The following is a 15250-nucleotide window of genomic DNA, read 5'->3' as shown; positions in this document are numbered from 1 at the left end:
ACTTCATAACCTCCTCACTTCATAATTTCCTCACTTCTTCACTTCCTCACTTCATAAAATCCTCACTTCCTCACTTCATAACATCCTCACTTCTTCACTTCCTCACTCCCTAACCGCCTCACTTTGTATCCTCCTCACTTGATAACTTCCTCACTCCCTAACCTCTGTACTTTATTACTTCCTCGCTTCATAACTTCCTCAATCTTCACTTCCTCACTTCATAACCTCTCTGCTTCATTACTTGCTCACTTTAGAATTTCCTCACTTCATAACCTCCTCCCTTGATAACCTCCTCCCTTCATAACTTCCTCGCTTCATAACTTCCTCACTTCATAACTTCCTCACTTCATAACTTCCTCCCTTCATAACTTCCTCCCTTCATAACCTCCTCACTTCATAACATCCTCCCTTCTTAACTTCCTCACTTCATAACTTCCTCACTTCATAAGCTCCTCACTTTATAACCGCCTCCCTTCGTATCCTCCTCACTTCATAACTTCCTCACTTCTTCACTACCTCAATTCATAACTTCCTCACTTCATAACATCCTCACTTCTTCACTTCCTCACTTCATAACCTCCCTGCTTCATAACTTCCTTACTTCATTACTTCCTCACTTCATAACTTCCTCGCTTCTTCACTTCCTCACTTCATAACTTCCTCACTCCCTAACCTCCTCCCTTCATCACTTCCTCACCTTATAACCTCCTCCCTTCTTAACTTCCTCGCTTCTTCACTTCCTCACTTCATAACCTCCTCTTTTCGTAACTTCCTCGCTTCATAAATTCCTTGCTTCTTTACTTCCTCACTTCATAAGCTCCTCCCTTCATAACTTCCTCAATCTTCACTTCCTCACTTCATAACCTCCCTGCTTCATTACTTGCTCACTTCAGAATTTCCTCACTTCATAACCTCCTCCCTTCATAACTTCCTTGCTTCATAACTTCCTCACTTCATAACTTCCTCACTTCATAACTTCCTCCCTTCATAACTTCCTCACTTCATAACCTCCTTACTTCATTACTTGCTCACTTCAGAATTTCCTCACTTCATAACCTCCTCCCTTCATAACCTCCTCCCTTCATAACCTCCTCACTTCATAACCTCCTCCCTTCATAACTTCCTCACTTCATAACTTCCTCACTTCATAACCTCCTCACTTTATAACCGCCTCCCTTCGTATCCTCCTCACTTCAAAACTTCCTCACTTCATAACTTACTCACTTCATAACATCCTCACTTCTTCACTTCCTCACTTCATAACTTCCTCACTTCATAACATCCTCACTTCTTCACTTCCTCACTTCATAACCTCCCTGCTTCATTACTTCCTTACTTCATTACTTCCTCACTTCATAACTTCCTCGCTTCTTCACTTCCTCACTTCATAACTTCCTCGCTTCTTCACTTCCTCACTTCATAACTTCCTCACTCCCTAACCTCCTCCCTTCATCACTTCCTCACCTTATAACCTCCTCCCTTCTTAACTTCCTCGCTTCTTCACTTCCTCACTTCATAACCTCCTCTTTTCACAACTTCCTCGCTTCATAAATTCCTTGCTTCTTTACTTCCTCACTTCATAACCTCCTCCCTTCATAACTTCCTCAATTCATAACCTCCTCGATTCTTCACTTCCTCACTTCATAACCTCCTCCCTTCATAACTTCCTCGCTTCATAACTTCCTCACTTCATTACTTCCTCACTTCATAACTTCCTCGCTTCATTACTTCCACATTTCATAACTTCCTCACTCCCTAACATCCTCACTTCATAACCTCCCCCCTTCATAACCTCCCCCCTTCATAACCTCCTCCCTTCATAACTTCCTCGCTTCAAAACTTCCTCACTTCATAACCTCCTCCCTTCATAACTTCCTCACTTCATAACTTCCTCACTTCATAACCTCCTCACTTTATAACCACCTCCCTTGATAACTTCCTCACTTCATAACCTCCTCCCTTCATAAACTCTTCACTTTATTACTTCCTCGCTTTACAACTTCCTCAATCTTCACTTCCTCACTTTATAACCTCTCTTCATTACTTCCTCACTTCATAACCTCCTTACTTCATTACGTCCTCACTTCATAACTTCCTCACTCCCTAACCTCCTCCCTTCATAACTTCCTCGCTTCATAATTTCCTCACTTCATTACTTCCTCACTTCATAACTTCCTCACTCCCTAACCTCCTCCCTTCATAACCTCCTCCATTCATAACTTCCTCGCTTCATAACCTCGTCCCTTCATAACTTCCTCGGTTCACAACTTCTTCGCTTCATAACTTCCTCACTTCATTACTTCCTCACTTCATAACTTCCTCACTCCTTAACCTCCTCCCTTCATAACCTTCTCCCTTCATAACTTCCTCGCATCATAACCTCCTCCCTTCATAACTTCCTCCCTTCATAACTTCCTCACTTCTTCACTTCATAACTTTGTCACTTCATAACTTCCTCCCTTCATAACTTCCTCGCTTCTTCACTTCCTCGCTTCTTCACTTCCTTGCTTCTTCACTTCCTCACTTCATAACTTCCTCACTCCCTAACCTCCTCCCTTCATCACTTCCTCACCTTATAACCTCCTCCCTTCATAACTTCCTTGCTTCTTCACTTCCTCACTTCATAACCTCCTCTTTTCATAACTTCCTCGCTTCATAACTTCCTCACTTCATAACCTCCTCACTTCATAACCTCTTCACTTTATTACTTCCTCGCTTTACAACTTCCTCAATCTTCACTTCCTCACTTTATAACCTCTCTTCATTACTTCCTCACTTCATAACCTCCTTACTTCATTACGTCCTCACTTCATAACTTCCTCACTCCCTAACCTCCTCCCTTCATAACTACCTCGCTTCATAACTTCCTCACTTCATTACTTCCTCACTTCATAACTTCCTCACTCCCTAACCTCCTCCCTTCATAACCTCCTCCCTCCATAACTTCCTCGCTTCATAGCTTCCTCACTTCATTACTTCCTCACTTCATAACTTCTTCACTCCCTAACCTCCTCTCTTCATAACCTCCTCCCTTCATAACTTCCTCCCTTCATAACTTCCTCACTTCATTACTTCCTCACTTCATAACTTACTCACTCCCTAACCTCCTCCCTTCATAACTTCCTCGCTTCATAACTTCCTTACTTCATTACTTCCTCACTTCATAACTTCCTCACTCCCTAACCTCCTCCCTTCATAACCTCCTCCCTTCATAACTTCCTCCCTTCACAACTTCCTCACTTCTTCACTTCCTCACTTCATAACTTTGTCACTTCATAACTTCCTCGGTTCATAACCTCCTCCCTTCATAACTTCCTCGCTTCTTCACTTCCTCGCTTCATAACCTCCTCCCTTCTTCACTTCATAACTTCCTCATTTCATAACCTCCTCCCTTCATAACTTCCTCGCTTCTTTACTTCCTCACTATCATAACCTCCTCCCTTCATAACTTCCTCACTTCATAACTTCCTCACTTCATAACCTCCTCCCTTCATAACTTCCTCGCTTCATAACTTCCTCACTTCAAAACCTCCTCCCTTCATAACTTCCTCGCTTCTTCACTTCCTCACTTCATAACCTCCTCACTTCATAACCTCCTCCCTTCATAACTTCCTCGCTTCATAACTTCCTCACTTCATAACTTCCTCACTTCATAACCTCCTCACTTCATAACCTCCTCCCTTCATAACTTCCTCCCTTCATAACTTCCTCACTTCATAACGTCCTCCCTTCATAACCTCCTCACTTCTTCACTTTGTTACTTCTTCACTCCCTAACCTCCTCAATTCATAACATGCTCACTTCTTTACTTCCTCAATTTTCACTTCTTCACTTCCTCACTTCATGACCTCCTCTCTTAATAACCTCATCACATCATAACCTCCTCCCTTCATAACTTCCTCGCTTCTTCACTTCCTCACTTCATAACTTCCTCACTTCATAATTTCCTCACTTCATAGCCTCTTCACGTAATAACCTCCGCACATCATAACCTTCTTACTTCATAACTCCCTAACTTCATAATCTTCTCACTTCATAACCTCCGTAGAAGGTCCGGTGAAAAGATGGTTCAGTGACTTGCTGGTCTTCCTCCTCTTCACTGCTGGTGGAGCAGTTGTAAGACCAGGTCTCAGGATCAATGAGCAGGTCTCCAGTCCACAAAAGTTCTGGGTGGTGTTTGACTGTTGAGTTTCTCTTCCTCATCACTTCCTGTTTCCTGTAATCTGAACAACACTTCTCCTTGAGTCAGTCTTTGCCTGAGTTCTTGATGTTTATGTACTTTTTAGAAGTTCTCAGGGTTGACTACTCATAATAGTAATGTCGGGCCACATTGTTGTTCATATGCAGCTAGTGATTGGCTGGAAATATTAAACCTCAGAGAAAGTGTTCATCATGTGATGAAATCTACAGCCTTACTAAAACCTGTAAACATCCTAAAGTGGCTTATTTAAATGTTCTCTATGTTTTCCTCATCATCATCATGATCATTCTTGTCGTCAATGTCACAATCATTATTATGATAATAATCAATATCATCATCGTTTTCATCAATATTAATAACTTTGTCATCACAAATATAATAATCATCAACATAATCAATATCATCGTTATCATATCATTATCAATGTCACCATCCTCATTATTCACGGTCGCCCTTTTATCAGTTTGGACGGACCAGTGGACTTCTGCCAAAGGAGAATAATCAGTCTCAATCACGTTGTTTCTCCAGCAGGGGGCAGCAGAACTGATACTAACACCAGAGACTCGGAACCAATGAGCTTCTATCCCAAGAGCCTTTGACCTTGACCTTTGACCCCCTGTGAAGCGTAGTGATGAGGTTGCAGTAGCCTGAACTGCAGTTCTTAAGCCTACCGGCATACCAATGTCGAGTTGCATTTTCAGCAACGATGTATGGTGCCTCAGTCAAAAGCTGCTTTAAGCAGGCATTTTCACCAACAACTTGGATTATTTACACCTTAAAAAATAATGTAAGTAAGTAAGTAATTTTTATTTGTATAGCGCTTTTCCAGACCAGGGTTACAAAGCGCTTAAACAATCAGAACAATATTCAATAAAGTATATAATTAATAATGCTCGATTTTTGTTCTGAACTTCTGCATTAGATGTGTGATCCAACATTACTGTGTGGACCTAACTAACTATTGAAGCTCTAGTGTGCGACTGTTACTGATGCAATTCTTCTCTATCTGTAAATGTGACTCCATAATGTTACAAAAAGTATGCTGACCAAACCAAACTACTTTCATCAAACCATCACATGTAGAGACATGGTCCGCAGTTAAACAACCTTCATTGTAATTTTCCAACACAACTCTTTGCACTCTAGTTGAATATATATGTGTTTTCAAATTCATGAAAAAAGCCAAATGAAAACTTTTAACCTCTGCCCAATTTAAGATATAATAGCTGAGATAATCTTTGTGTTTACACATGTTTGGTACTTTCCATGGACTTGTACAAAGGTCATCAACTAGCTAGCAGGTAAGACTAGAAATAGGAGTTGTCATCCATCTCGTCATTGCTATGAGTACCCCGGTTCTTCTTTACATTATGTGTCTCACCTTCAGCTCAGCTAGCAGGAGCACTACTTTAAAACCATCAACGGTTACAAACACAACAATTAGGTTCCACTTTATTACACATTTCTAAAGGAAGGGTCACAGTCTGACACCGACCAGTTGTGTTTCTGCACTTTATCAGAGGAAAGGTTTGTGTTTTTTAAGGAGTTGAAGTGTGATTTGAGTTTTAATTTTTGAATTTTGAATCTGCCCGCTAAGAAAGTTGTGTTCAAAGTGAAGGTGACGCCAGAGTTGTGCGAGGCTTGGATGATGGTGATGATGACATTATAATTATAAGTGTCGTCACTCTCACCTCGTGTTTGTGTGTCTGTGTGAGCTCAAGAGAAGAATTAACAAGTTGAGTGAGTCAAAGTTGAGTGTTGTGATGACTTGTGTCGTGTGGAACGGTCATTGAAATGTCACACTAGTGTGTTTACATGAACACACTGGATTTTACACTGACAATATTGCAGTGAGTCTGCCGGGTCTCGGTTTAATGACTTCACTTCAGTTGATTGACGGTTTCAAACGTCAATAACTGCTCTGCTCAGACCTATAGTTGATGCTTGTGTCTCATCTGATTTTGTGTTGAACAAACGTGTGCGGCGACATACTGAGGAGTGCAGAGACTCTCGCAGTCAAAGAGATATAATGATTGATGAAGGACTCAATGTGACCAATCACGAGAGAGGAGGCAGAACCAGACTTTATTCAACCGGAGAGTCTAACACCTGAACATGATCAGTTTCATCAGCAGCTGTCACAAATGCACAAAAGAAACTTCTGTACAACAACTTGCCCTGTTTCACACTCCATTCAAAATTTAAAATATCATGCAAATTACAAAATAGCACACACCACACATATGCACATGTAAATAATAACACACAAACAATTACGTGTGCACAAATAAACAATAACACATACAATAAAATGCACACAGAGATTGAGTCTTTCACAAATACACAGAACAAACATACTGATAATCAATAACTCAATAACTAACACACACACATACAAGAACACACAAAATAACGGTCAAGACACACACACACACACTTACCAAATGGGCACACCAACTTGACACACTTTTGAATCATTATAAATGACAAACCACACACCAACATACACTCTCGAGACACAACAACAGAGTGCACTGTTCACTCACGATTGTCACGTTGACATGAGACACACAACACACTACACACTGGAACTGATAACAGATCCACTACAGTGCTCAGTTTATCAAACCAAATTGTTGGTCGAGATGTAAACAAACATCTTGTCGCTGAAGTGACGTAATAAAAGTGCAGTGGGTCAAAGAGTTGTTCAGAAACATCACTTAGGGGCGAAGTGACGTCACAAAGTTGGACCGAAGATGTTCGGTCACCTGAGTGTTCCGGACGGGTCCACAAGTGTCGGACTTAAGTTCGGCTCAGTAAGTTAACGCGGCAAAAAAAAAAAAAAAAAAAGTGTCAGGTCTGCGCAGTCGTGAGTGTGTGGAGGTTCGGAGCGGTTCGGTTCCGAGGTGGTGCTGGTGGTGGTGGTGCACCTTTGCGCAGCGGCTGGTGGCGCTCAGCGGATCTGGTGCACAAAGACAGCGGAACTGGTTCCGGCTGCTGCTGCTCGGCACTCAGGCGGCCACGGTCTCCTCTCCACGCCGACGAACCCCTGCTCGCGTCCAGCCCCAGGACGAGGTAAGGATTCGGGTTTTTCCTCGCGTCGGTACAGATCCCGGAGCCGCCCGCGGGTCGGTCCGCTATGGCTCCCTGAGCGTGGTCGTGTTTGCAGAAAATGGCGTCATCGCCCTCTTGTTCTGTGGCGAGGCGAGGCGAGACTTCCAGCGGCTCGCAGCGGCCTCAACTCGCCGCTGCAGCCGCCCGGAGCCCCGCACGGCTGCCGAGGGACGTCGCGGTCGGACCTATGGAGCCCAAATGTAGCTCGGCGGTCGAGAGGTTCGGGCAGGAGGACGCGCAAAGATGGAAGGGTCGCCGCTCTGTGCGCCAAGATGGCACGGAACCGCTAAGCGCAGCGATTCGCGTCCCGAACTTCCCCATCCCGGGTCAGGGCCGAGCCAGTGGCCGGGCGGCGGGCGGATCGGTCCGAGGCGAGCGGACTTAGGGGGGTATTTGTGTCGCAGGTTCGTGTTTGGAGCTCGACTTTACGCCGCCAAACCACGCTGCAGCCAGCGGCCCTCGCTCGCTGCGCGAAAGGTGCATTTGGACTTGGGAGGGTTCGTAAGGTTCGGGGCCCACGGCTCGGTGGGACTCCTGTTCACTGGACCACCTCGACTCGGATGTTTTTTTGTCGGTCCGAGCGAGTAGCCGTGGACCTCAGGGGATCCCGGTGCAGGCGGTGCCAAGAGGGCGCCCGGGCTGTCCGCACCGACACAAACACACGTCCTAACAACTGATACACACTCACCCGTGCTTTCTGTTTGTGCACTTGACTGTGCGGAAGTACCGCAAAAAAAAAAGAGGCGCACGAATGTAGCGCAGAGAGAACAGCTGCTCTAACCGCCGTGTGTGTGTGTGTGTGTGTGTGTTTGTGAGTGTGTGTTGGCCAACCTTTTGTAAATAGTTGGGGACTCCTGGATCAAGAGCACAATAGTTCATCCGGGCCCTTCGTTGCTCTAAAAGCTGCTGCCGAGGAGATCGAGCTGTGACACACATTCACGACACACACACACACACACACAACCAGCCCCCCGTGCACGAGGACATCAGGTGCACGAACCCTAGATGAACATTTCACATCATAAACATTGATGAGATTAATTAGAGCTGTGACCTCATTAACCAGCAAAGGTTACATTTAGGGGTCAAACAGACGATTTTTAAAACGTTTTTTTTTTTCACTCCAGGAGATAAATCTCAAGTTATTTTCCCAACCAACTGTCCTGCCTCTAGTTTAGAACTGTCTCAAGCAACTTTTGTGGAAAGTTGGCAGTTGGAATTCTTTACAAACAATGCAAATAAAATTTATTTTAGGGTGTGTAAAACAAGAACTTATATATACTGTGTATATATATATATTATATTTTAATAAAATGTGTTTTAACATTGATGTAACAAGGAGCTTCTCTTGGTACATGATGTCAACAACCTTCTACAAACTTATAGCTGAAACTACCTTAAATAAGCAAACAAACAAGGACGAATAATTTTAACTTGTTATTAACATCACCACCAAGTTACTTGCTAATGTAACCACCACATTACTCGCTAACATCACTACCAAGTTACTAGAAAACATTACCTTCAAATTACTTGCTAACATCACTACCAAGTTTCTAGAAAAAATTACCTCCGAATTACTCGCTAACATCGCCTACAACTAACTCGCTAGCTTCGCCTTTCAAGGAGCTTGCTAACGTTACCGCGAGGTTACTTGCTAACGCCATCTACAAATAACTTGCTAACAACACCACCAAGTAACTTTCTAATGTCACCATCACTTTCAAAGTTGAATGTTTTTTCATAACCTAAATTATATACTATATTTTCCTTCAGGCGGATGTTTTCATTCATTAGAAAAATGGTTTCAAGTTGGGTCAGAATCAGTTGCTGCCACTCGCTGGCGCGGTGGTATAGGTCATTGTTTTTAAACACTTTTATTTATCAGTGATGATATAAACATGGAACATTTGTCATTAACTCTCTGTGTAAGCTAGCTTGTTTTTAAATGTAGCTCATATTCTGAGCTAGCTAGAGATGCTAGTTAGCGTTTTACTGTTGAAGTCGTAGCTAACTGTTGAGTCACTACTGTTGTCACGCTAATGTGGCTAAAGCTCATAATGTTGAAGGTAATCGTTGTGGTCGCCGCTTGCATCACCTGATGTAGCTCAGGCCAACACTTGACGGTGCTAACTGGCTTCTTTGGTTGCAGGCGAAGCTGTAAGGATGGTGAAGCCACAGAGGTCCGCCGGGAGGAAGAGCACCCCTCCTGTCCACAGAGAGGTCTCGCACTCACCCACGTATACAAACAGACGCGTATGTACGTATGTGAGGCACCAACAATCTCTGGGTGTGTGTGTTTGCTCCAGCAGGATAGTCGTCGGGCAGACATGAAGACTCGGTCCAGTCTTCCTATCAAGTCCAGTGGCCCAAGTCCAGTTCAGAGTCCAGATCCAGCTGCCACCGAAGACCCACTAGAGCAGCAGGTTCCTGCCAAACCTCTGTGGAAGCCGATCCCTCCTTTACTCCCAGAACCCGAAGGGAGGCCCGAGACCCGCGAGCAGAGCTGTCAGACGGAGGCGCCGCATCAGGGGCCACCACACTCAGGTACATCAGAAAAATACAAACGTGTAGATGATGGTGATACGATTGTGTGTCGTTGCGGCAGCAGCAGCGTGCGTGGAACCTGGGGACCCTCCCCTCCTCCAGCAGCCTCTTCAGACCTCGAAGTCCGGAATCCAGCAGATTATAGAGTGTTTCCGCTCAGGTGTGTGTCAACGTGTGTGACGTTTTTCTGTATTTGAATGCCTTGTAAGTTCATGCACGTTTGCGCAGGTACCAGTCAGTTGAAGACGATGTTGCTCCGTGACGTAGAGACAATCTTCGAGTGTAAACTCTGTCGTAGTCTCTTCCGAGGTTTACCAAACCTGATCACACACAAGGAGTACTACTGCTTGTCTCGTTCTAATGAGACAGACGGTGAGACGCACACAAACACAGACGACACACACATATGCACATATTGGTCAACACATGAATGCTTTGTCTAAATCTTTGGTTCTGGTCAAGCAGGTGACGACAGACAGAACTTGGCCATCAAGGACTTGCTAGAGGCCATCTACCCGAGAGCTGACCACCCAGAAAATGTGGTCCGACTGGAGCCCATCCAGACCACCACCAAAGCCGTGTTTCAGTACCTCACCACTGAAGAGGACTTGGCCCGGTATCAGTCTCGTACGCCCAGGTAAGTCCATGAACTGTCCTACATGAGCAACAAAACTTTTAACGTCATTGACTTTCTTGTAAGTTCACGGGAGAGTCCTGTTGCCTGGGAGGCAGAACCAGTGGAAGGTCCTGGGAATGACCCCGTCAGTCAGGTGGGTTCCGAGAAGCGGGACACAGAGGAGGAGGTCAAAAGTTCTCAGCCCGAAGACGACGGTTCTACTAGCGGAGTGAGTGACAGTGAGACTAACATCCAATTATCCATGTTCTAACCTGGTCTTGCCTGGTCCAGGTGGATGACGTCACAATCTCCTGCTGCCTTTGCGGTCAGGACTTCAACTCACGCCGTAGCATCCGCCGTCACTGCCGCAAGATGCACCAGACCAAGCTAGAAGAACTCCGCAAATTCACAGAGACCCGCACAGTTCCTACAAGTCTGCTGTCCATGGTCAAAGGCCCGAATCGGGACAAGGTCAAACTGGCCATTGACTTTGGTGAGTGCACGAAAGTCTTTTTTCGTAAGAGCAGCTATCACTGATTTGTGTGCCACAGGTTCTTCCCGGGATGTCACGATGCCAACAGGCAAGTCCTGCCAGGTTTGCTTCAAAACTTTTGCCACAAAAGCCAATGTGCGCCGCCATTTTGACGAGGTCCACAGGGGGCTGCGTCGAGACATGATAAACCCAGGCACCTCCTCAAAGCCCCCTGCTACTGAGGCCACGCCCCCCAAGAAGAGCAACAACTCTTCTCCAACCAGAGGAAACCCAAAGTCGCCGGCGCCCGTCGACACAAAATCCTCCACCCAGAGCAAACCTTCAGTTGCTCCGTCGACCACAGCGAGTCGCTGCTCTCTTTGTAAACGGAACTACAGCTCGCAGGTCAGCTGTGTTTCTTTTCTCTGGTTAGATTCTGTAATTGTTAAACTCATCCATGTTTTCTCTCTAAGCTTATGTACAAGCGTCACCTGCGCATCGTTCACAAGATCTACAGCGTCAAGAACAAGAAGACGGCTGTGGCTAACGTCCAGAGCAAAAGTGTGCGGGTCAAACAGGAAGTGGCCGAGACATCAGATCAAGAGGAGGCTGGCGACATGGACACCAGTACTTTGCCTGCTGATGGTGCCAGAAACACTGCCCAGACGGCAGTCCTGATGAAAGTTAAGGAGGAAGACGTGCCGGCAACTGAAACGCCCTCGCGCCCTGAAAACTCGAGCGGCGGTGCCGCGCCGGCAAAGATGAGCAAGCTGTCGGTGGGCTTCGACTTCAAACAGCTGTTCTGTAAACTGTGCAAGCGGCAGTTCAGCTCACGCCAGAATCTGTCCAAACACATTGAGCTTCACACGGACGGCAATGACATCTTCATCAAGTTCTACCGCTGCCCGCTCTGCCGCTACGAGTCCCGTCGCAAGCGTGACGTCCTGCGCCACGTAACCGTCGTCCACAAGAAGTCGCCGCGGTACTTGGCCAAGATCATGCCCAAGCTGGAGAGCCGAGCCGTGAAGCGTCAGGCGGAGGCGGTTCTCAACAGCACGCCCAGCACCAAGAGGAGTGGGGTGAAGGAGGAGCTTAATGGAGACCTGGCACCCAACTCCCCGCCTCCCCCACCCTCTCCGCCAGTCACCCGCAAACAGGAGGCGCCAGAGTCCAGCTCGTCGTCTCTTCTTTGCCCTCAAAAGCATCAGGAGGTCTCGATGTGCTCGTCGGCGCCATCTTCGCTCATACGCAAGCAGGAACGACAACAGCCGCCAATTACCCGCCGGAGTGACAAACTCCTTCAGCAGCGTAACTCGTTCCCCTCGCTAAGCAGCAGCCAACAACTGCAAACCCGAGAGACGACGTCCACTGAAGTCAAAGTTACCAAGAACTTCTCGCTGCACGCCTGCGACCAGTGTGGGAAGGCTTTCGCCAAGAAGGTAACGTTGACACTTAGACGCTACAATTTGTTTTGTTACAATGCTAACCTACGCAGCTTATGTCTATTTTCAGGTATACCTGGAGTCTCACAAGCGGAGCCACCGCAACGCTGAGGAGACAGAATCGTCTGGCCGCCGCAAAGGTGTCAACACTCGCTCAAAGTCCCTCGTCTGGTGAAGGCGTAAGTGTACAACCTTTACTCTGAAGATAGTGTAGCTAAAATAGTTTGAAACGCATTCGTATTGGTGACAACCTTGACATGTCACTACGCAGGGGTGCAAAGTTTAAGAAAATGACAAGAGTGAGATTTTACTATCATGACGCATGTGCAAATTTTATTTGTCTTCTTAGATAATGATTTATCAAATACAACTGCAACAAAATGTTTTATAAATCTGATTAAGTAATGCAGATGTTTAACAATAGTTGATGTAAGAGCTATAAAGGTTTCGTGTAGGCGTTTGTGGCAGATCATGATTACTCGATGACAAAGGCGAGAGCTCCCTCTTGAAACACTGTGGCTCAAGGCTCGCCATCTTCACAGTCATGATGGAGGACAGAGTTGTGAGATGCTACTGCAAATAGTACAATGTGTTCCAGCACTGCCGCTGCCACCCAAACCTCATGTCTCTTTGTCTGCAACAGAAAGGAGATGATTCAAAAACAAATCATGTACAAAGAAAACATTATAAAACATCAAGTGTTTTTGATTGACTGATGGTGATATAACCTACAAGTGCTATTCAGCTACTAGCAGTATTCATAACATGTCTGAAGCTAAAGTTATCCCTTCCCTTGGCATAACATATTCACTAGGGAAACTGAAGGAGAAACGCTTAACTAACACAGATAAAAACTACAGCAAGATTCAACATCAAACTTATTAAAATATTTCAAAAGTGAACGCATTTTAAATACATTTAAGATTTTAATTGGCTACCTACCATCTGTCTTCTAGCAAGCACGAGGGAGATCTTGAAGTTTAAGCATTACACAATGCTGTTGTTTTTGTTGTTTAGTGGCGCCATGACCCCTGCCTTATGCTGCTTCTGATTGGTTAATATCAGGTGGTGTCTTCTGTGATTGGTCGACTGACGAAAAGTTTATTATGACGAAAAAAAATATATATATATATATATATATGCGTGAGAAATGTCAAGTGGTGTGTGGCGCGAGGATCGGTCAATTTGTGTTACTGTCACACTTGAAGCGTGACACTGAACATGTGAGACGCTACTATTGACGCATTAGGGCTAATCCTGGAGGATGCTAATGTAGCATAAACTGAGTGCTACGAAAGTTTTTGCATTAATCTGCTTGGTCTTTTTTTAATAGGTAGTTTGAATTCCAGCGCAAATGCGATCGCTAATATGGCCAAGTCGAGTCAGAGTTTAATCCGCTGCTGCTACAGCAATGGTTGTAAATGGTTTGTTATCTAAAAGGGATGATAAATATAAAGGGCTATTGTCACAGGTGGTCAAATATATACTGTAGCTGTTAGGTTTGAATTGTGTGATAAGTGCGGAAACTTTCACTTAGCAAAATATCAATAGATGTATTTGTATGTCGATGATGAAATGTAGCTGTAGTGCCAACATTAGCTTAACAAAGTGTGTGTTAGCTTAATGTTACTTCATTAAGCTAACAGCGCTAATTGACAATGCTATTTCTCAACACTGGTCTGAACTTCTTACTATGATGACAAAGATCCTATTTTAAGTAATCTGGTAAAGCTAATGTAAAGTGAAACGACTGGCACAGAGCAACAAGTGCTAATATATCTAACATATTTAAGCTAATGTAGTAAATTTATTAGCTGGAAGTTTCTGTTTTAGCCTGGATGCTAACGCTTGTGTTTTGTTGGACAGATTGACGACATGAAGGACTCACAGCAACAATCTTCCTGCTGCTCAAGAACCAAATATTCCACGACAACGTCGCCATTGCCGAGACTCTGGGGGACAAGATGATGACAACATGAACAATGCTGCTACCGGGTGGTTGATTCTTACGACCATTTTTTCTGTTTGATGTTCCGAGGCCAATGAGGTGGAACCTCGGTGTCCCTCTGTTGCCGTTACTTATCTTGTCGTTCCTTAAACGGCCACCAGGGTGACGGCAGTAGCGTTTGCTACGTTGGACCAAAGTTTGACGAATGATTTCAGGGAACACAAGTGACTGTCGAGGGAACACAGGCAGGATTCTCTCAAGAGTTCTTGACTGGTTTGGAAAATGTTTTCAGTTTTGCAAATTCCCTGAATCTTTAGTTTTGTTGTTGAAATGCTCCAGTAGGGATCGTGCTAGACTGTTCCCTGGCAAAGTTTTTGTTTGTTCCCAAAGCTCTATCTCGGCTGCCAGAGAGTCACATGATTAATCTTTAGTTCCTTCAAAACCTTCTTTACAGCCAATTAAATCACTATAATTAGCTTATTGTTCATGATGCGTTTGTTCTAGATTGTTTCTAGTTACAGTTCACTGTAATGTAAAACTCAAGTCAACCTTGTATTAGTTTGTGAAATACTTTCACGTCGAGGGAACTGCATGTCGTTTTGTGGGTTCCAGGGAGAAGAAGAATAATTTTGGGCATAAATCAGTAAAGAGGTGGAAGTTTGAGGGAGGAAGTTATTTCCTAAATTCAGAGGAGGGTTAGTAGAAGACAAGAAGAATGTGTGGGGGAACAACGGCAGAGCCATCACACTACTGGACTAATCGTTAGATGGTTCTGAGGTGAGCATGTGTGGATGAAACTCTGAAGATGTCTTTGTTTGTCCTGCACCTTCAGCTGTCAATTATGACACACTGGGTGCTTTCCAGCACCTCCTGAATGATCAGCTAGTTGGGTTAGTGCTCGGACGTGTCC

The 15250-nt window shown here is 44.8% G+C and overlaps 1 protein-coding gene across 1 annotated transcript; it reads left to right on the top strand.

The window, feature by feature from the left end:
• The first annotated feature begins 6956 nt into the window (after positions 1-6956).
• Positions 6957-14815, top strand: LOC148083621 (zinc finger protein 800-like). Its single transcript, XM_087786717.1, has 12 exons — positions 6957-7276; positions 9468-9538; positions 9625-9862; positions 9927-10022; positions 10091-10234; positions 10325-10499; positions 10563-10707; positions 10770-10971; positions 11030-11355; positions 11424-12389; positions 12463-12571; positions 14259-14815. Exons 2-11 carry the CDS (start codon positions 9482-9484, stop codon positions 12565-12567), a joined length of 2454 nt encoding a protein of 817 aa, XP_087642843.1. The 5' UTR covers positions 6957-7276; positions 9468-9481; the 3' UTR covers positions 12568-12571; positions 14259-14815.
• The last annotated feature ends 435 nt before the right edge of the window (positions 14816-15250 follow it).

Source organism: Callionymus lyra, chromosome 3, assembly GCF_982586985.1.
Source record: "Callionymus lyra chromosome 3, fCalLyr1.hap1.1, whole genome shotgun sequence".
NCBI lineage: Eukaryota > Metazoa > Chordata > Actinopteri > Syngnathiformes > Callionymidae > Callionymus > Callionymus lyra.
Note: the sequence above shows the minus strand (reverse complement) of the source record. Positions and strands in the feature narration are given on the sequence as shown.

Coding starts and splice junctions, on each gene's coding strand:
- LOC148083621 (XM_087786717.1), top strand. CDS start 9,482: ATGGTGAAGCCACAGAGGTCCGCCGGGAGGAAGAGCACCCCTCCTGTC. Junction 10,023..10,090: donor TATAGAGTGTTTCCGCTCAG/GTGTGTGTCAAC, acceptor ACGTTTGCGCAG/GTACCAGTCAGTTGAAGACG. Junction 10,235..10,324: donor TCGTTCTAATGAGACAGACG/GTGAGACGCACA, acceptor GTTCTGGTCAAG/CAGGTGACGACAGACAGAAC.